This window comes from Bos indicus, chromosome 10, assembly GCF_029378745.1.
Source record: "Bos indicus isolate NIAB-ARS_2022 breed Sahiwal x Tharparkar chromosome 10, NIAB-ARS_B.indTharparkar_mat_pri_1.0, whole genome shotgun sequence".
Classification (NCBI taxonomy): domain Eukaryota; kingdom Metazoa; phylum Chordata; class Mammalia; order Artiodactyla; family Bovidae; genus Bos; species Bos indicus.
The window spans coordinates 45,648,341-45,668,585 of record NC_091769.1 but is presented as its reverse complement, the minus strand read 5'-3'; the positions used below and the strand labels follow the sequence as shown (position 1 = coordinate 45,668,585).

At 45.9% G+C, this 20,245-nt stretch overlaps 1 protein-coding gene and 1 long non-coding RNA gene across 5 annotated transcripts in view; both read left to right on the top strand.

Annotated features, from left to right (window-relative positions):
• The window catches only part of SNX1 (sorting nexin 1), a 36,920-nt gene extending 23,748 nt beyond the window's left edge, over nt 1-13,172 (top strand). For 3 of the 4 annotated variants that reach the window (XM_070797419.1, XM_070797418.1, XM_019968696.2), the window contains exons 5-15: nt 882-925; nt 2,644-2,785; nt 3,437-3,515; nt 3,977-4,052; nt 6,320-6,433; nt 6,645-6,738; nt 7,829-8,034; nt 10,444-10,587; nt 11,444-11,524; nt 12,025-12,096; nt 12,739-13,172. In XM_070797419.1, the coding sequence (XP_070653520.1) occupies nt 882-925; nt 2,644-2,785; nt 3,437-3,515; nt 3,977-4,052; nt 6,320-6,433; nt 6,645-6,738; nt 7,829-8,034; nt 10,444-10,587; nt 11,444-11,524; nt 12,025-12,096; nt 12,739-12,789 (1,103 nt within the window). In that variant the 3' untranslated portion in view covers nt 12,790-13,172. Of the gene's footprint in view, nt 1-881; nt 926-2,643; nt 2,786-3,436; nt 3,516-3,976; nt 4,053-6,319; nt 6,434-6,644; nt 6,739-7,828; nt 8,035-10,443; nt 10,588-11,443; nt 11,525-12,024; nt 12,097-12,361; nt 12,525-12,738 lie in introns of all 4 variants that reach the window. The other variant, XR_011568829.1, reaches the window with a different exon arrangement.
• LOC139185245 (uncharacterized) lies at nt 932-2,055 on the top strand. The gene is made up of 2 exons (XR_011568832.1): nt 932-1,143; nt 1,326-2,055. It is a non-coding gene; the product is annotated as an uncharacterized lncRNA (long non-coding RNA).
• Nucleotides 13,173-20,245: the final 7,073 nt, after the last annotated feature.

Genomic DNA, 20,245 nt, shown 5'->3' with positions numbered 1-20,245 from the left:
CTTTGGCAGTTAGTCATTGTTGACCTGCATGTTCCTGGTTGGTGTGGGGAAGAGTCAGGGCGGAGAGGAAGGGAATGAAACCAACCCAACGCTCTGGAGCCCGGCACTGGACCTGCATCTGTCTCAAGTCCAATGTGTGTCTTTTCACTACTCACGGAGTTAATGGTGCCTTTATGTTCCTAAGTGGTAGAGGTTAGGACAGTACCACAGAGAAAAACAATTGCTTGAATCCCAAATTATGTAACAGTCAAAGGCTTTTTCAGAAAAATGATTCCTTCAGGGAAGAGAGATTTGTGTGACATCAGGCAGCCCAAGTGTCTTCCTGCCAGGCCCTTTGCTCTGGGAGAACATGCTAGATGAGAGGGGTCAGTGTCCCCCAGCTCGGGTGGAGGGGCTGGGACAGTATTTCTGAAAGAGCAAAGGGAGCCCAGAACTAGCTTAGGGTAGAACTACTTGTTTCCTTTTACATCATTTGCTTCCTTCTCCTCCTCCTGCTTTATACAGCAAGAGAATTGTTTGGATTTAGACAGATGTGTGTAACAAGCCCAAATATTGGCATGGTAACAACCAGTGGATTGTCAGTGTCCAGTGCTGCTTTGTGGAAGGTATAAATAGAGCCTGGCTTTGAAACAGGGAACTGACTCTCTTGTCTAACTCAAAGGGGGACTCAGCCAGCATCCATGGGACCATGATATGTGCCATAGAGGCCTCGAGGCAAAGTAGGAACTGGATTATAGTATAGGATCTAAAGCTTGGAGTTGAAACAAGAGTTCTTCTACACGGTTCCTGTGGCTACCTTATGATTCCTGGTTAAATGTTAGCAAGATTGGTCCTGCTTTAGTTCACAGAATAATCCTCTCCTGCTTTCTGTTCTCCCACAGGGGACGGTATGAATGCCTATGTGGCCTACAAAGTTACAACACAGGTGAGTCCAAGTGACCCTGCTGATGACCACCTTAATAGATTTGGGCGCACATACCAAGAAGGTCATCATTCAGATTATTTCTGGGTATTTCTTTAGTTTCTTTGTCAACATCTTCCTTCAAGTTTACTCAAGATGGAACAAGTCTGCATCCCCTTGGTAATCTCATCTGAGCCTTTCCACTTTTCTTCCAGAGAGCTAACACTTCAATGTGAAACTTTGTAAGTTTTATCAAGACATGTGGTGTATCTGATACAGTGCCATCCCTCTTAAGAGCTATGTGGCTTAGAGCTAGTTTGGCGGATCACCCCAAACTGTATCACCTGTTTAAAAATCATCAGTTCTTCTGAGGTTTCCTATGTGGAGCTTCTTTTAACGCTCTCCCTAACCTTTTGCCCCTCAGGTCTGGTCTTCCTTTTTTATATAATATTAATGCATACAAAACTTACACGTTGTTGTATGCAGGTTATGAAGCATAAAAAATGAAGCCCCGAACCTACCACCAGTCTTAAGATGAGTACCATTGAATCCACCTGCGTGTTTCTCCCTTTCCTTTCCTCTGCCTCACACCTTAGAGGCCACCACTCTCCTGAATTGTCTCTCATTTCCTTTATAAAAAGTCTTCACATATGTATCTCTAAACAATACACTGTTTTGCTTTTTTTTTTTTTTGAGTTTCATAAAAATGGTATCATGCTAAAAATAGTGCTTTCTTTACTACCATTGTTCCTCAGATCCATCCATGACGTGCGTAGCTGTAGTTAATTAGTCCATTGTGTGATTATAGCATAATACATTTATCCATTTTCCTGTTGTGAATATTTGGCATGTTTCCAGTTTTTGTAATTATGAGCTGTGAACATTTTTGCACGTGTTTCCTGGCGTACACATAGAAGAGTTTCTTTGGGGTATATTATCAGAAGCAGTTCCCCTGGGTCACAGGTAGTGCAAATTTTGAAGAAAAGAAATACAAACTTTGTTTTTAAGTCCTTGTACCAATTTATACTTCCATCAGCAATATGTAAAAGTTCCCATTGACATACTTCCTTGCCAACAATTGGCAAGGCCCCACCTCCTTAAATTTTGCCTGTCTGGTGAGTATTAAATGATCTCTCAATAAAATGTAGGCCTTGTCTCTTTTTACTGGACGTTTCCTTTATATTACCTTTCTCCTGCTTGTTGGCCTGCCCCTGTGTTCTAGACCCTGTGATAGCTTGGAGGCTCAAGTATCTACAGTGTAGACCTTTTGTCTGATCCTCCCCTTAGGGGCAGTGTTTACTGTGTATTTTCTCCAGTTTGGCTGCTTTAATTCTGGCAGCAATACCCTTAATAAGTCAGGGCAGGATGAAAGGATTGGAGATGACCATAGATTTCTAGCTTTAAACTAGATTGCAGCATCTCTCTCCTTAAAGCAAAGGTTCTTAACCTGCAAATAAAACTGAATTTGAATTTAATTAGTTGCCTTCGTAATCCCATGTATGTTAATTTGTGCATTTAAAATCATTATTCTGAGAAGGGCTCCATAGATTTCTAGACAGCCAGAGAGGATTATAACTCCAAAATAGAAAAAGGGCTGAGAATTTCAGCCTTGGAGAAAGTTATTTATGAAGTGTCTAGAAGACCAGGGATCTGGGGAAAGATTCCCTTGATGTCAGCCAGATGACTTTCAAGATACTCATCCCCTATTGGAAATGAAATCTTGTGTTTTTTCTGTCCCCAAGACAAGCTTACCAATGTTCAGAAGTAAACACTTTGCAGTGAAAAGAAGATTTAGTGACTTCTTGGGTCTTTATGAGAAGCTTTCAGAGAAGCACTCCCAGAATGGCTTTATTGTCCCTCCTCCACCTGAGAAGAGCCTAATAGGTAAGCCTATTAATTCTGCTTAGATTTTTTTCCTTTGCATTCTTTCTGCAATATACTTTCTACTTAGTATGTGAGATTACTTCTAATGATAGTGTAGAATCCAACAGTTAGAAAGGAAGCATTTCCAACGTTTTCCTATAAATCACATGAGGGTTAGAGATACAGCATGTTTTGACATGGTCTCTTTCCTTGGGTGCAGTAGGAGGCCTAGGTTTTAGTTTCCACAGAGTGTGTGTGTGTATGTGTGTGTGTGTGTGTGTGTGTGTTGGTATCCTGGAGACTTCAGTGGTTGCAATTCCCTCCAAATTGAAATGTACTCAGTGAATGAGGGGAAGGAGGTCAGGCAAGGAATCTTCCCATTACCATCAATTGATATCTGCTAATCTTTCCCAGAGTCCCATGGCCCCCTTTTAGAAAACATGTGCTCTGGAAGTCTCAGGGTTGAGAACCTTCAACACTTTAAGACTAGTATGAAAACTGACTCTTGTACAAAGAACCTTTTGTTCATGCTTATGCATGACATAGAAGTGGCCTTTGGTTGTATTTTGTAGAGCTCCCTCATTGCCTTCCTCCTGGCGCTTTTCTGCAGCCTAAAGCTTTTCATGATGATTTATAGTTTTCTTGTTTTTTTCTTTTAAAATTGTGTTCCAGGAATGACAAAAGTAAAAGTTGGAAAGGAAGATTCTTCTTCTGCAGAATTTCTTGAAAAACGGAGGGCTGCTCTAGAAAGGTAAGTACAATAAAACTATTTTCCTGAGTGCCACGAGAACAAATGAGGCGCTAAAACTGAGACTTAATAACCATGAGACGTTGGCTAGAGTTAGTAGTGGTGAAACTTGAATGGGTTGAAGATTCCCACCTCCGTGTTGTCTGTAGCCTTTCCTAAGTCTCTTTCCTTCCCACATTAGGAGCAGAGCATCCTCTTCTCCTCTCCTGAGTGAGCAGACAATCATATTCTCCTTTTCAACAATCAGTCAGGAGTGGTTCTGCAGTCTCTTTCCAAGCAGTTACTTTTCGTTCCTTTTTGGAAACGTGAAGAGTATGAACTTACATGTGCTTATAAGCAGAGTCATATAAGTGCCCTGAGGATATTTTAAAGTAATGAAAGACATCGTACCCCTGCCAGCATGTTATAATGCCCCAAACTTTGTAAGGCCAAGCCAACTAACCAGATAACTGCTTACCCTGTAGGTACCTTCAGAGGATTGTGAATCATCCTACCATGTTACAGGACCCTGATGTCAGAGAGTTCTTGGAAAAAGAAGAGGTTAGTATTGTACAAACTGAATTTCACAATTCATATCTACCCCTGTGAAATGAAACTAGTTCCTTCAACAAATATTTGAGCACACGCATATAGCCTAGTCTGACTGTATCATAGTTTATAGGTGCCCAAAAGTGACAAGTATCTTTCAGCCTCTGAAATAAAAGCAGCTCTGCCTGCAGTCAAAAGTAACTGGTTGTAGAGGTCAAATTGCAACCCAGTTTTGTCTTACTGGATCAACACAGTGATCTGTTTGTCAGGTCTTGGCATGTCCTTCATAGGTTACTACTTGGCTTCGATTGAATGCTTATTTTGTGCCAGGAGCTATGGAATTTTAGTTCAAAGCCATTTAACCACAGACCTCAGAACTGCCAGCATGTAGCAAAAGTGTTGGTTCAAGTGGACAGTCTTTTAACAGGCTATGCATAGGCTATTCATGACTGAAAAATTAGAGACAGTCCAGTTGCTAATAATTGAGAAGTTAGTAAAATATATCAATACAACAAATACTTAATGCTCATCATAAACAGAAGGTATACAGAAATTCATTGGAGCATACATTTGAAGAATGTTGAGGGAGAGGGATAAATCAGGAGTATGAGATTAATGGATATACACTGCTATATATAAAGTAGATAAACAATAAGGATTTGCTGTATAACACAAGGAACTCTATTCAGTACCTTGTAATAACCTTATCATGGAAAAGAATCTGAAAAAAAAAATACATATCTATATACATATACAACTGAACCACATTGCTGTACCCCTAGAACTAACACAGTACTATAAATCAACTGTACTTCAGTTTAAAACAAGAATTATTAAAAAAAATAAAAAATAAAACAAGAATTATAAAATGAAACAAGAAACAGCATATAAACATAGCTGAATAAACACATTAGTCATTAAGAATCAAACACTGGAATAAAACAATGGTGTATCTCATAGGAAAGAAAAGTAGAAGGAAATAAGTGACAGTGTAGAACTGTTGTTTTGTAGTTATTTTTTTATTTTGTTTTTATTTAAAAATTTTTCTTTAATTTGCATATTGTATATATGACTCAAAATAAGAAATTGGTACTAAGTATATGGGTTGCCCACCAAAATGAACTTCTTTAATTAAAAATTCTGTCTAATGCTCTAAATCCTAGTTTTCTGAGATTCCTAAATCCATTTTTCCTTTTCATGCCCTCATACCCGCCTGCTGCCGTAGAGCAGGGTTTATCTCCAGTGGCACTGTTGACATTTTGGGCTGGATCATCCTTTGTTGTGGGGATGTCCTGTGCATTGTTGGTTTAGCAGCATTCCTGGCCTCTAACCACTAGATGCCAGTACCCTCCCCCACCTCCTGTCCCCAGGTTTTTTTTTATCTGGTTGTGTCCAGAGTCTTAGTTTTGGCAGTATCTTTCTTAGTTCAGCATGTGGAATCGTTTGTAGTGGTATGTGAACTCTTAATTGCAGCATGCGAGATCTAGTTCCCTGACCAGGGATCGAATCCGGGTCCCCTGTACTGGGAGCGCAGAGTCTTAGCCACTGGACCACCAGGGAAGTCCCCTGTCCCCAGTTTTAGTAAGCAAAATTATCTCCATACATGACCAGCTGTCCCCTGGGGGCAAAATGGCCCTGAGTCTTAACTCTCAAGAGTCCTGGGCACTAAAATCTTAATTGTTCAGCGTGGTATACTACATATACTACGGATTCTCCAGCATCCTTTTCATACCTTAGGAAAGGAGTGGGAAGACTGAACTAGTCAAATTGTTTCTAAGTATTTGGCATGCTTGACTAAACTAGATGTCCATAAAAGTAGCCTCAATCTATTATGCTCCTTTGTTCCCTGAGGAAAATTCGAATGGAATTACAGCTTCAAAGTGTCTCTCAAGATTTTAAGTCTAGCTGTGTGTGAGTATGCATCCACAAAGAACTTTTGACTTTTAAACAAAAGCATTTGGTATTTAAGCAGTTCATGCCTGGGTAGGCAGATAATCTCAATATGAGGTCACCTGGCCACATAACACACACTGCCTGTCTTTCTGCACACAGTATCAAAAGCTGACAATTTTGCTGATTCTCTTTAATATGGTCCTTTGATTTTTTTTCTCTCCACATTGCTAGTTAAGGATTTGTCTAACTGCCCTTGAAAATAATAGCCTACAGTTCAGATAATTTATTTGGCAAGTTTGGGGCATGCCATCTGATGGATACTAATTCTTCTGAACCTAAAATAGGGGCAGCAGATAACTTGTCACCCCGCCTTCTTGGTCTTGTAGCTGCCACGTGCTGTGGGTACCCAGACATTGAGTGGCGCTGGTCTCCTCAAGATGTTCAACAAAGCTACAGATGCGGTCAGCAAAATGACCATCAAGATGAATGAATCTGACATTGTGAGTAGCACTGGGCCTCTCAGCTTCCCCAGCCCCCTCAGGGTTATGGGTCAGAAGCCTTGAGGAGTCCTGAAATTTCTGAGATTAGAGACTTTCTTTTTACAATAATTCAGTCCCTTAAAAAAAGAAGAAAAAAACTGCTAAGGAAAAGACAGCTCTACACCTGTATGGTGAGTAGCCTCCTTTAAAGCTTTGGGCCTGTGTGTTTCAGTGGTTTGAGGAGAAGCTCCAGGAGGTAGAGTGTGAGGAGCAGCGCTTACGGAAACTGCATGCCGTTGTAGAAACTCTAGTCAACCACAGGAAAGGTAACAAGCTTCTGACGTGCACTTGGAGCTGGGGGGAAGCTGATGTCTCCAGTGAGCTAGAGATGGGAGGGCATGTTGTTCCCAAACCTCTCAGCCGTTCAAGTTGAAATTCTCAACCCACTTGGTCCTTGATGTTCTGATCAAAGAGATAATACCTTGCGTCTCCTGACAGGAAACATGCCTCTGCCGCTGAAGGCATTGTACTCTTTACCCGGGAGGAATGCAGAGAAGCCGTCCCAGTTACAGCTTGACCTGGGATTGTGGGCTTTGGTTGGTGGCATTGAGTTGATGGCTTATATCCAAAACGATGCTACATGCCTTAGCTACATGGTCCAATGAGAAATATGTAAATGCGGGAAACCATGTATGTCTCCTAACCCTTCTTCACCTTTCTCTGGTGAGATTTGCTTAAGAGCTAGTGAAATTTGCCAAGTTTGAATGCTTTAAACATGCTGATAATCAGAAGTCTCAACAGGCAGAAAACCATTAGATGTAAGGGTTGGCAAAATATGACCCAGCCCCCTGGGTCATATCTAGTCATAGACATATTGGTCATGGACCTATTGCTGTGGCTATAAGTGGTTTTTAACATTTTTGAAGAGATGGGGTGGAAGGGTGGGGGAAGGGAGCAAGGAGAGTGAGCCGTATGTGGTCGGCAAAGGTTAAAATACCTGGCTCTTCACAGAAAGTTGTTCTGCTCTGGTGCACGCAAGACTATGCAGTGTGTACATACACTCTCTCTCATGCAGGCAGGCTGCTTACTGTGAGCTCTAATGTGAAAATCAGAACTGTGCCATTGGCCTGTTTCTATTAACTGGCCCCTGGTTCTCCAGGAGCATCAGCACTGCTCCATCCAAGTAAGCTTAACCTAGGGAAACTGAGGGCAGCAGGCACTCTCTTTGCTCGTGTGCCCGAGCTGCATCACCCTCACTTTCTGAATTCAGTTGGCTCTGATGTAAGTGACCAGATTGGCAGAGCCCATGGTTGCCAGACACGCAGGGGCCAGCATAGCTCAGGCACCCGGGGAGTGCCAGCCGACTTGTCCCTCTTCCTCGGGAGATCAGAGGCTCTGCTGTCTTCCTCCTTCCAGAGCTAGCGCTAAACACAGCCCAGTTTGCCAAGAGTCTCGCCATGCTTGGGAGCTCTGAGGACAACACAGCACTGTCACGGGCTCTCTCCCAGCTGGCTGAGGTGGAAGAAAAGATCGAGCAGCTCCACCAGGAACAGGCCAACAATGACTTCTTCCTCCTCGCGGAGCTCCTGAGTGACTATATTCGCCTCCTGGCCATAGTCCGCGTAAGCATCTCGTTCCTCTCCTCTTTTTCCTCCACTGGATTTAATTTGTCTTTTCCTTTGCTCTTCTTCTCAAGATGGTTTCATCCATTATAGCTTGAAATAGGTATAGTTTTTCTACTCTCAAAAGTATCTTGTGAACTGAAACATCCATTAAACTCTTAGTTGTCTCTGAGTCATTTTGAGGCCCACAGCCAGTATTTTAAATCAGCTTGAAGAAAAGACCACTCTTGAATTTCCAAGTAGGCCCTTCCTTATTGTTGAAGCTGGACAGCATCCTATATTCCTTTCTTCAAGCAAGGCTGTTCCAGGCCTAGGTCTGGGCCCCTTGGAGCTGTGACTTCCTCAGACCTCTGGTCTTTGCCTTCTTAACAGTATGCGGCAGCTTGGCCCCGGTAAGAGCTCTTGCTGGCTTCCACTTTTCCCTCCAGTGTGGGCTACCAGGTAACTACACACAACTAGTGTGTTGCTGCATGGAGGAGTGTGGCCAGGGGGCTGAGGGAGCTTGTCACCAGAGCTGTGCTGTGCTGACCACACTGGTGACAAGACTGCAGCCTGCCCCTCAGGTCAAGCACCTCACCTTCTCTTCTGGTGACCAAGGCACTCTGGTTCCCTGATCTTTCAGAATGGCTGAGGAAGCTTCACTGGGCAGTGAGATTAGCTCTTGCATGGCCTCTCTGAGACAGAGGAAGGAGCCAAGAGGGAACCTGGCACCTGCCCTAATAGGGCCTGAATCTGCCTGATCCGGGTTGGGACCAGAACATCTGAGCCTCTGAGTTGGAACAGAGCCACACAAACACTCTATCTCTCCCCCCATCCCCGAGCTCTCCCCAGCCTGAGAGCTCCTGCATTGTCAGGAGCCACGCTGCCCCCAGCACTCATTTTCTCCGTGATAGAGTTGCTTAATATAGTCTGTAAGATTGCTCACTGTCCTCTCCGTTTGCTGTTTGGTTTGCTGCTAACTCCAGAGTGATAAGAGGCTGGAAAAATAACCTGTTCTGGCATGCTTGGGACAGGTCAGACTACTTAGACTAGAAAGCCACCCCAGGGAAGGGTTCTCTCTGGGGATGCTTTCAGAGAGCAGTGTTGTCTGGGGCTACTGGAGAGCTCAGCATTTGGGTATGACCCTCAGGCCAGGAACCCTGTATGGAGAGGGGTGAGGGAGGCCTCATTGAGGCAGCTCGCCTTAGTGCCCAGAACTGCAAGCTGGTCTTTTCTCAGAGACCCCACCTGCGCTTCTCGTGGTCATGTGCCGGCAGTGGGACTGGAGAGATGAACAGATGTTACTTCTCTGCTGAAACCTGCAGCTGTACCACAGTTAGCCTAGGGTTTTAGGTTGGATTTGAGGTCACACCTTACCTGATCCTTTATTCAGCTGTTTAGAAATTGCAGATAAGCAGCAGTGACTATGCAGGGGAAGATAAATTTGGTGTCCTTTCACTCCCTGAGGTTCAAGTCTTGGCAAAGGCCTGAACTAAGGAGGCCTGGAAAACATCCAGGGAACTCTCACAGGGGAGGGGAGCAGAAGGAGCGGTGCTGGGAGGCTGCCCCAGGCAGAGGCCTTTCATCCCAGCCTCTTGAAGCCTACAGAGCCAGTGGGGGTGCGGGATGATTTGGTTAGCCCAACAGGCATCCTCTGGACATGCTGATTGTGATCAAGGAACTGAAAACAGGGAAGACCAGCAGATGGACTTCGGAGAGCTTCTTGAAGGCCCTGATAGCCGCGAGCAGTTGAATGTATGGATGAGATGATGTTTACTTAGTATAAAGATCTGTTAAGCTGAAGGTGGTGGGGAGATCTGTCAAGCTCACCCTGTATATTGTTTGGGTGTCAGTATAGAGTTTGCTTCCTTAGGTTGGTCTTCTCTGATGTGTCTCCCAGGCTCAACTAGGTCCCCAAGTGTTTTTTTGCAGTACTCTGCTTGTTTTTTCTGTACTCTGCATTCTTAGGATTACTTATTGGCAGTTAGTAATACAATGTCAGGCTTTCCTGTTAGATTTCAAGCTCCATGAAAGCAGGCCTATGTGCTTCGTTTCCTACTATATTCTTAGCCCTTGGCACAGGGCAGGCATTTAAGGAAAGTGTGTAGACTCATGAACTGACTGATCTCAGGGAGTCCGTTTGAAAGCGATAGATTGGGTATGGGCATCAGACCACCTGCTTGCCCTGGGCCATCCAGCCTTGGGAGCAGCATGACGCAGGTCTACTGGAGCCTTGGAGAGAGAAGTCTTACCCAAGCTTGTGCTTTTGGACGTTAAACTTCCAGCTGGGCATTAACACAAGATTGTGGAACCTGCCCTTGCTCGGCCCTTCCCCAGCACAGCCGCTGGGAGAGCCCCCTCCCCCCAAGGCAGAGCCAGCAGAGCGCCTGAAGGGCTGGTTGTGCTTTTCCCCAACCTTCACCCCTACAGGCCGCCTTTGACCAGCGGATGAAGACGTGGCAGCGCTGGCAGGATGCTCAGACCACCCTGCAGAAGAAGCGGGAGGCTGAGGCTCGGCTGCTGTGGGCCAACAAGCCGGACAAGCTGCAGCAGGCCAAGGATGAGATTGTAGAGGTGAGCCACTGCAGGGACGTTCTGGCTCCTGAGTGAGTCCAGGTTCCACCCCACTGAGCTGCTTAGAACCCCTCAGCAGGCAAGAGAACTAATGGAGTCTAAAGGACTGCTGCTGCTGCTGCTGCTAAGTCACTTCAGTCGTGTCCGACTCTGTGCGACCCCATAGATGGCAGCCCACCAGGCTCCCCCGTCCCTGGGATTCTCCAGGCAAGAACACTGGAGTGGGTTGCCATTTCCTTCTCCAGTGCATGAAAGTGAAAAGTGAAAGTGAAGTCGCTCAGTCGTGTCCGACTCTTCGAGACCCCATGGACTGCAGCCTACCAGGCTCCTTCGTCCATGGGATTTTCTAGGCAAAATTACTGGAGTGGGGTGGTCTAAAGGGCAGTGGCCAGCAAAGCTGCTGCGAATGGCCCAGGGTCTGCCCTGAGATTGGGCCCTCCTCCTCCTCTCCTGTTCCACCCACACTTGCCAAATTAGAATCTCTGCAGGAGCAGTCCTGCCTGGGTCTTTGAAAAGCTCCAAGGTGATTCACATGTGCCCTTCCGGTGAGAACTAAATTCAGTTCTCTGGGCCTCCCAGCCTTGCTGGCAAGTACGTGAACTGGAGCCTCTGGGGAACTAGATTTCTTAGGAACCAGACTTGGCCTGAGACACATGGCACCTGTTTCCCAGCCAGTTCCAGAGGTGACCTCTACTGGAGTCCGGATTACCTGTGGAATCTCCATATCTAATCTTACCCAGAGGGACAAACAAATGACCAATTGAGGTCTCAGATACACAGTTGCTGTTCAGAGGTAAAGACTTAATAGTAACTCCAGAATATGTTAAGGGATCCTTTCTTTCCTCTTTCTTCCCAGTGGGAGTCTCGGGTGACTCAGTATGAAAGGGACTTTGAAAGGATTTCAACTGTGGTCCGAAAAGAAGTGATACGGTTTGAGGTAAGATAGAAGACCCTCCTTCTCACCAGTGTGCAGTGCCTGGTTTAGTGGTGGTACTGGTTTTGTCCGTGTCTCTACTGAGTAGGGAGACAGACGGCAGTGCCAGTGACTTGGCAGTTACTGTGAATAAGCATGGCTGTGTGTGTGTGTGTGTGTGTGTGTGTGTGTGTGTACGTGCGCGCTCACGTTTGTGTGTTTGTTCCTGAGGCAAAGTGGCTGTCCTCCACTGGTTGCTGGACCAGAGCAACTGTTAGACACAAAACAAAGCTTGCCCTGTCATAACCCCTCTGCTCCCCTGTCCTTTCTCCTCGCTTTCCCACCCTGCCACCATTCAAGAAAGCCTTGCAAGAGGTTATTGGGCTGGAAATTGTAGCTAATCCAGCTGCTGCCTCTCCTTTCTGAGGCTGTGTTCAGCCTTGGTCAGCAAAAATATCACCATCCTGTCAAGAGGGGAAGGAGCAGCTGTCAGGATGGTCAGTGTAGAATCCTGTCTCCTTTAGAAAGAGAAATCCAGGGACTTCAGAAACCACGTGATCAAGTACCTCGAGACACTCCTGCATTCACAGCAGCAGGTATGTAACTTGTGCGTGGCCTTCTTCCTCTCCTGCTTGCTTGGGCCAGCTGCATACTTGAGACTTTGGTGACAGGGTGGTCTGGCATACATCAGGGGTCTGGACCCTGCTTAATCAATAATTGAACATAAGTCCTGTTTCTGTAATGTGGAGCATCCAGTAGGGTCTTTTGCTAATAAGCAGGATAGCCCTTATCCTACAGTGAGTTAGTTTTTAAGGACAAACCCCAACTCTACTCTCCCTGTAACCCCCTGATACCACCTAGCCCTCTTGAGGCTGAGGCCCCAATCGGTATGTGGAACAATGACCCTGTTGTGAGGAGCTGACTGACCTGAGCCAAGCTGTGGCCCCCACGGGGGTACTTCCTCTGGGGCAGAACCAGGACTGTCTTCAGACCTTGTACTTGATGCTTCCTTCAGTCTGGAGAGGTAAGGGTAGTGTGGCTGGCCAGCCAGTCTGTCCCAGGGTCCACTCTCAGCATACCCATTTGCTCAGCTTGGCCTCAGCCTAGGCCAGGCTGAGGAAATGGTCTCCCTGTGCTGGCCAAGGGCACTTGGGGGAGTGCCTTGGCTTGCTCCCCTTCCAGGCTCAGGCTCTGCCACTCGATGGGAGCACTTGCTTACTGATCCCACTTCTTTGCAGCTGGCTAAGTACTGGGAAGCCTTCCTTCCTGAGGCAAAGGCCATCTCCTAATGGACCGAGGACACCAGAGCCACCTGCCTGACGCTGCCTTTTTATACACTGTCCTCCACCTCTGCCGGGCCCAGTGATGCATCCTGCCTAGCCTGGACTTCACCCCTTCCCTCCTGCCCCCACGACCGCGCTGTCCCCAGTCTCTCTAACCGTTACTTCACTTAGCTTCCATATATATTTTCTTACCTGAAGGAATAGTTTCTTGCTTTAAGCAAAAGTCCTATACTAGGTGGTGGAATTAGGGGATGGGGTGGAGTATTGATATAAATATATAAATACAAATGTATATTTTTCAGGATGTGGTTAGGAACTGGGGATAACGTTTTCTGTTACTCCTGACGGTGCCATGAAAAGATTATGTAATAAAATACTTTAAAATCGGGTCACATGACTGAGAATGGTGGTGCTTTTTGCTCTAGGCTGGGGAACAGTTGGGAAGCAGCTCTAAACAAGAAGTGCCCGGGAGAGTTGTGTAATGAGTTCCTCTCCACAGGAGCTCGTGGGCCTTGGCTCCTGCTCCTCCACAGGACTGGGGTTTCCTTTGCTCTCTCTACCCTAGCTGCCTGTTCTGAGGGACTCTTAGTAACTCTTACTCCTGCTTCTTTAGGGAAGGAGTTTTAAACACGTCTCTTATAATAAGAGGAACAAAACCAGTTCTCCCGCAAAGGAGGCAGACTTTCATTTTTATTCCTGCCCTGTTTCTCTAAGCTGCCCAGGGCTCTCTGAGAGTTTGCCTTCTGATAGCAAAGCCTTGTGTTCCGAACTTCTTTTTGCCACCCATCAAAGCAGGTGCTCAGTAGACTGGTTTATGTTAAAAATGTAAAGGACTGATAAGGACTTAACACTTCACCCCACTGACAACAGAACCAGGCACTCTGCCTTGAGATAAAGTCATCCCAGAGTTCCTAAACCTTCTGAGTTCCAAGAAGCTTTACGGTCTATGCCCAGGAGAGAGCATGTCGGCAAGAGGCCCTGGTGTTGTGAGCACAAGCCAAGGGCATTCAAAGGGGTCTCTGTGCTGGCCTGGCCAGGGAGGCCCAGTCTCAGATGTGCCCTTGCTGGGCTTCCCCTCAGCTGCGTCCACAGCTGCTCAGCTCGCTGCTCAGAGCAGACTGAAGCCACTGTGTGGGGCAGGGCTGGCAGACTGCCTGCAGGGGAGCTTCATACTCCTAGCCCCACCACCCTCAGATGCCCTTGTGAGGGCGCTCCAGACCCAGTGTCTGTTCTTGGGGTGAGGGATAGGTGTCAAGGTTTGGGGAGGGGCAGCCTGAGGCAAGAGAAGGCGGTCAATAGCACTCATCTCCAGTACTCTCCAGCATACCTGCCGGATGAGGGAGTGCCTATGCTGGCAAGTATTTTTGTCAATATGCTGATTTTTTCTTTTTTTTTTTTTTTTTAAGAAAAAGTCACTCGTCTCTCCCTTCCCCTAATATCCTTATTACCACCTTTGATATTACCCTTCCAATCTTACTTATGTGCTTGCTCTGCTTAGTTATAATAATGGACACATAAAATACTTTGTATCCAGCTTTCATCATTCAACCCTGTATAAGCTATAAGCATTTTTTCTATTTTGTTATGTATTTTCACAGATGTTTATTTGTAACGCTCTGTAATTTTAAATAGAGTGACTGTACCATAATTCTGACTCATCCCTTGTTGTTGGATTGCTGGTTGGTTTGGGAACTTTTAGAATTTTAATATGATTTTAAACTTACAGAAAAGTTACCGGAATATCACGAAGAACTCCCACTTACCAAGTGCTTATATTTTACCCCATTTGCATTATGACTGACAATTTGCTTCATCTGTATTTACATGTTGTATTTTCTCAATCACTGAGAGTCAGTTGTAGATATTGTTACCCCTCTACCCCAAAACTTCAGTAAGCCTTTCCTTAAGAAAAAGGACTTCGTCTCATAATTTATAACCGTAACCACTTGTCAGAAGCAGGAAGTATAATGCTGACGTCACGCTGACACTGACGGAATGCTGTCATCTACCCCTGCTCGCCGTTTAAATGGTTTCAGGTGTCCTGGTGCTGTTCCTTAACGGTGATTCCCTTTTTCCTGATGCAGAATCGTGTTACATTTAGTTGTGATACATGCTTAACACGTGTCTCTCAATTCAGATGTTTTTCCTTTTATTACCTTGGCCTTTTTGAAGAATACAGCCAGACATTTTGTAGAATGTTCCTCAAATTGGATTGGTCTCATGGACTAGATTAGGGTTTGGCATGTCGGGCGCGAACATCACAGAAGTGATGTGTCCTCTGTGTGTGTCTTAAGTTGGCAGGTGATGTTAGTTGATCCCATTAATATTGACGTTAGCTCTGTGATCACTTGGTTAAGTTAATGCCTGCCAGACTTCCCCTTTCTAAGTTGACTTCTCCCCTTTGTAAGTAACAAGTTACTTGTGGGGGGACACTTTGATGTCATTACATACTTTGTTCTTCATTCAGTGTGATTTTCTAACTCCATAGTTTCTTCTACACTTGTTTGACATTCTACTTCTAAAGGAAAGCATCTTCCTCCCTACTTATTAATGTTTGTTTATAGGTATGGTTGAATGGATTCCTATTTACTCAAAGTTGCAAGGTATTGCTTTGATTCTCAAACCATCCCAGATTTCTAGCAGGCTCCTATGTCTTTTAATATGTCCCTTTCATTTTTTTTTTTTTTAAACACTTTCTTACTTTCTGGCTTAAGGTGTTCCAGACTTACCTTGTATCTTCCCAGCCCCAGCTGTGGAATCAGCCATTTTTTTCCCAGGGAATCTTGATTCCTTTGAATGAAAAATGATTTTAAGAAATCAAGATCTGGGTGCTGAGTGCCCATTGCTACTGGAATGTCATTGCTTCTAGGCTTTTCTTGGCAGACAGAGCAAGGAAATAACTGTAGATAAAGATATATGGAAATATTGAGGGAGATGGAGATAGATGATATAAATAATTAAAAATCATGAATTCATAGTAGCCCCATAAATTTTATTCTCATCTCCCTTTTTCATATTTTTAACTCTCTGAGAAAATTTTAAACTTTCTCTTTGCTTTGTTTTGTTCCATCCAGTGATCCTCTTGATGTAAGTCTGTTTTTGTTATTTCCTGGAGACAGACTCCCTTCTGGTGTCAAAGCTTCCTTCTCAGAGCTTTTCTCTCTGTCCCAAGGCTCATGGAGCCAGCTGCCTTCAGGGCCTGTGCATTTCTGTGCAGAACTTGGAAGTTAAGAAGACCAATAGCAGTTTACCTGTACTGAGCCAGAAGCCTATACGCGGGGATAGGGCCACAATGATGGAGTTGTTCCACTTGGAGACTCAGGAGGAAAAAATTGGAGAAGGGGATGCTTGAACTGTGTCTTCAAGGTGAAGAGGTTTTTGTTCCTTCCGTGGGACCGTCTGCCTTCCTGTGTCATGTCGTGAGAGGTGGGCCCACCTAGGGAATACCAGTGGCTTGAGTGGCCAGGTCAAGTCAGTGGACGGCCCATGGAGTGGTGGCAGGAGCTGGATGTGGCCAGGTCAAGTCAGTGGACGGCCCAGTGGTGAGCAGGAGCTGGATGTGGCCAGGTCAAGTCAGTGGACGGCCCATGGCGTGGTGGCAAGAGCTGGGTCACACCGTGCCTGTCACCTGTGGTGCTCTTTGAGCATGACCCTGCAGGTGTGGGGAGCTCCTGGAAGGACTTAAGCAGGAGATCGCATGGTCACATTTGTGATGTAGACACATCAGAAGATACAAGGCTGGAGGCACAGAGAGTCAGCCAGAGTGCTGAGGAGGGTAGTAGTAATGGAGTCCAGGCTCAGGGAGAGGAGTCAGTGGCAGCAAAGAGCCCCTGGGGGCTGCTCACTGATACGACGAAAGGCCTGAGGAAGAGAGTGGTAGCTGGCATGACCCATGAGCTTCTGACCTGCATTTCAGGGTAGATGGTGACAATGGTCATGACATAGGTAGCACAGGAGGCCAAATAGGTTTGGAGCAAATGGGCGGGGAAGCAGCGGTGACAGCAAGTGCATGACCGCGTCATTCATATAAGAGGCTCGTCTGAATGAAAAGGGAGGACTGTGCCGAGAGGTAAGGGAGATGCAAAGTCAAAGCTGGCTTTGTTTCATTTAAAGGCATGTCAGACCTAACATGTTAATAGAATTCAGAGGAGAGAAAGGGAATAGCCATCATCCATGTCTGGGAGCAAATGCAAAACGCACAGCGCGGGAGCCTTGCTGCTGGGGCTGGGTAAGAAAGATTAACTGTATGGCAATCCAGATGTTCTCAGACACGGCTATCTTGTTGACCTATTTGAGTCAAGTGGTTTACAGAAGAGGTGTGGAAATGAGTCTTACTTCTCCTGCTTCCCTGTGGGTTATTTCCCCCATGCATCTCTGGGCTTCGGAGTCCTGAAGGTGAGGGCTTAGAGCTGAAGAGACCCCAGCATTCAGAATGGGTCTTCAGCAACAGAACAAATGCAAGAAGTAGAAATGATAGGAAGCGTTACACATGGATATTTGTAACACTGAGCTCTTTCTGAGTGATTTTCATTCAGAAATGAATGTAGCTGAGAAGCCTAAAGAATGCCTGGGCATCTCAAATTTGAAAAATCATGAGAAGATAATGGAAATGTAAAGATGGGGCCAGGAACTGGTTGAGAAAGGAGCGTGTCGATAGAAGGAGTGTCCTTTGCTGAGCATGTTTAGAGCCCACGTGGGATTGGAAACCATGGATTCTGAGGAACAGCAGACCCTAAGGTGGTGGGATTTTCCCCACCAGTTCCCAGCAGCCTTTGGGAGGGGGAGGAGTAGAAAAGGAAGAGAATGGTGATTCCCTCCTTTCCTACATTTGACCCATGCCTGAACAGGACACTCTGCCTTAATGAGGCACTGGCTAAGAGTCTCAGCTCCGCGTTGGGGAAGAGTTGGGTCAGAGCTCAGAGTTAGAAATGCGCTAGAACAACTCACCCTTGTCTTCTGGCCCCGGGGTTGGTGCGCCATCACCTGCCAATGTCTTGTGATACCAGTTGTGTGGCTTAATGTTGGCAATCTCTGCCAAACAAAAATTCTGTAATATTTAATTTGGGCCTTAGGGTATCCATAGGAACGCGATGGCTACAAAGAACAGGACGCGATGAGACAGGTGACTGAAACACAAAAAGCAATTTAAGGCATAAAAAAAAAATTAAGACAATAAACTCTCCAAAGTGGAACATCTCTTTAACCTTGTGACTCCTGAAAATATCTGGGCTTTAAATAGGTGCTGTGTAGGTAACTGTTGAATGAGCTCCAACAGTGGGCTCTGCCACCTGGCCTTCACAGCCTGCTGTGAGAGGACTCCAGCTCGCCGTTCCCTGTTTATCTCCTAGTCCTTCACAGCAGCGTGCGTACCTCACGGAAACAGACTCCACATACGCTCCTTCCTTCCTCACTGCTGTGTAGCGTAAGAAGCCTTTATTATCGGTGGCCTTTGCACCTGAAGCGCCCTATCTCAGGCCCTCGTCCCTCCCTTCAATCTTAAACTTACACCTGTCTGAAACAGCCAGCCTTCCGTATTGTGGATGAAAGTGTGAGTAAATAGAGATGAGGGCACTGGTTGGTGTGTCAGGACACTCCCTGGGGATTCCCATAGACACTTCTAGAAACCCAAGTCCATGAAGATGGCTATGCAAAGAAGCCCATCATAGCATTGTTTACAGCTGTAAAATTTGAAATCAATCTAATGTACAGCAGGAAGGGATTAAATGAATTATGGTACATAATGCAATTAGATTTTATACAGTCATTGAAGATGATATACAGCTATATTCATTGGCAAGAAAAACTCATTTTTGAGTAAGAATAGGTTACAGAATTACATGTATGATATGGTCTGCATTTATATAAAATTATATATATATACGAGAAGGATGTTGATTGAATTGTTAACTGTGGTTGCCTCCAGGGATGGAATTTTGCATTATTTAAAATTTTTATACTATCTGATATTGCTTGGAATTTGTATATTATTTTTATAATCATAAACATTAAATAAAGCTATTTTCATTGTGGGAAAACAACCCACTGCATCCTTTGAGGCCTACATTCTCTGGGAAACTTTCTTTGACCCACCCTCCCACCCTACCCTATTCCCCACTGGAGTGGGAGCCCCGGCTCCTTTATAGCTCTTGACTTAGCACTTCGCTGTCTCCTTAAAATTCTGGTCTTTCTCACCCTTGATTGTAATATTATCTCAGCAGCCTCCATGGCTCTGAACTCCTTAAGATCATGGTTACTCTAGATGGATACTCATCTAGGTCCCTCCTCCACTTTGAGATTCAGAAATAGGCCTGATTTGGGGTTTGGTGGGCTATGCTGCTGTGGGCTTCCCTCGTGGCTCATACAGTAAAGCATCCGCCTGCAATGCAGGAAACCTTGGTTCAGTCCCTTGGTTGAGAAGATCCCTGGAGAAGGGAATGGTAACCCACTCCAGTATTCTTGCCTGGAGAGTTCCATGGACAGAGGAGCCTGGTGGGCTATAGTCCATGGGGTTACAAAGAGCTGGACACAACTGAGCGATTAACAGGCTTTGCAGTGGTTGGCAAAATGGGTGTTCAGTGCCCCAGGTGAGGCCTACAGGTGGGAGGTGATAGCCACCTGCCTCATTGCTTGCCCCTGATAAGCCTCCTCCCTCCCCTTTGCCTTTGTCTGTTGCGGAAATGCCCCTCTGGCTCTGCTGACCAGACCTCTGGGGCAGAAATCCTCCCCACCCCCAACATCAAGGCTGCTCAAGGAGGCCAGCTGCTCAGCCTCTGTGGGATTCATTCTGGGTCCAGAAAAAACCCCAAAGGAAAAAACCCTGTCCCATCTGAGATAGGACCTTTCTCTAAAGGGATGTGACAATTGTTTCCAAATGACTGCCCCCTTCTAGCTTAAGTGCTCTCAGCTTCCTCTTCCCTTATGAGTGACACCAGTAACGGCCACAGGGGCCCGGGAGTGGGTCTCTCCTTGGGAACATAAGCAGCCTCACCAGAAAAAAATGATGAGGCACCTGGCAGCCAGGAAACATGCAGGGCAGTGTCCAGACTGACCTGGTAGTCCCATCCCACCCCAGGACCCCGTAACAAGAGCTGCCATGTGGTAAACACCTTCCCCTGCCAGTGGGTGCAGTGGTGTGACACTCACCTGGCCCCATGACCCTGCCAGGTGGGCGTCATTATCTACATGAAAAGACTGAGGCTTAGAGACCTTAAGCAGCTTGCCCAAGGTCACACCGAAAAGCTAAGGCTTGAACATTAGTCTACTTGACTCAGCCTGTCTGCACCCCGATATCCCACATCTGAAGATGGACAAGGAGGATCTAAACGCTAACCCACTAAGCTGTTTCCTTAAACGTCTGAACAAACTCACACAGCAGGGCTATCAAGGAGAAGTTACCCACCTGACGTTGTAGGCATTTGCACTTCTCTGACCCTGTGAGGTGCTTTCCCCAGATGTGCTCAGT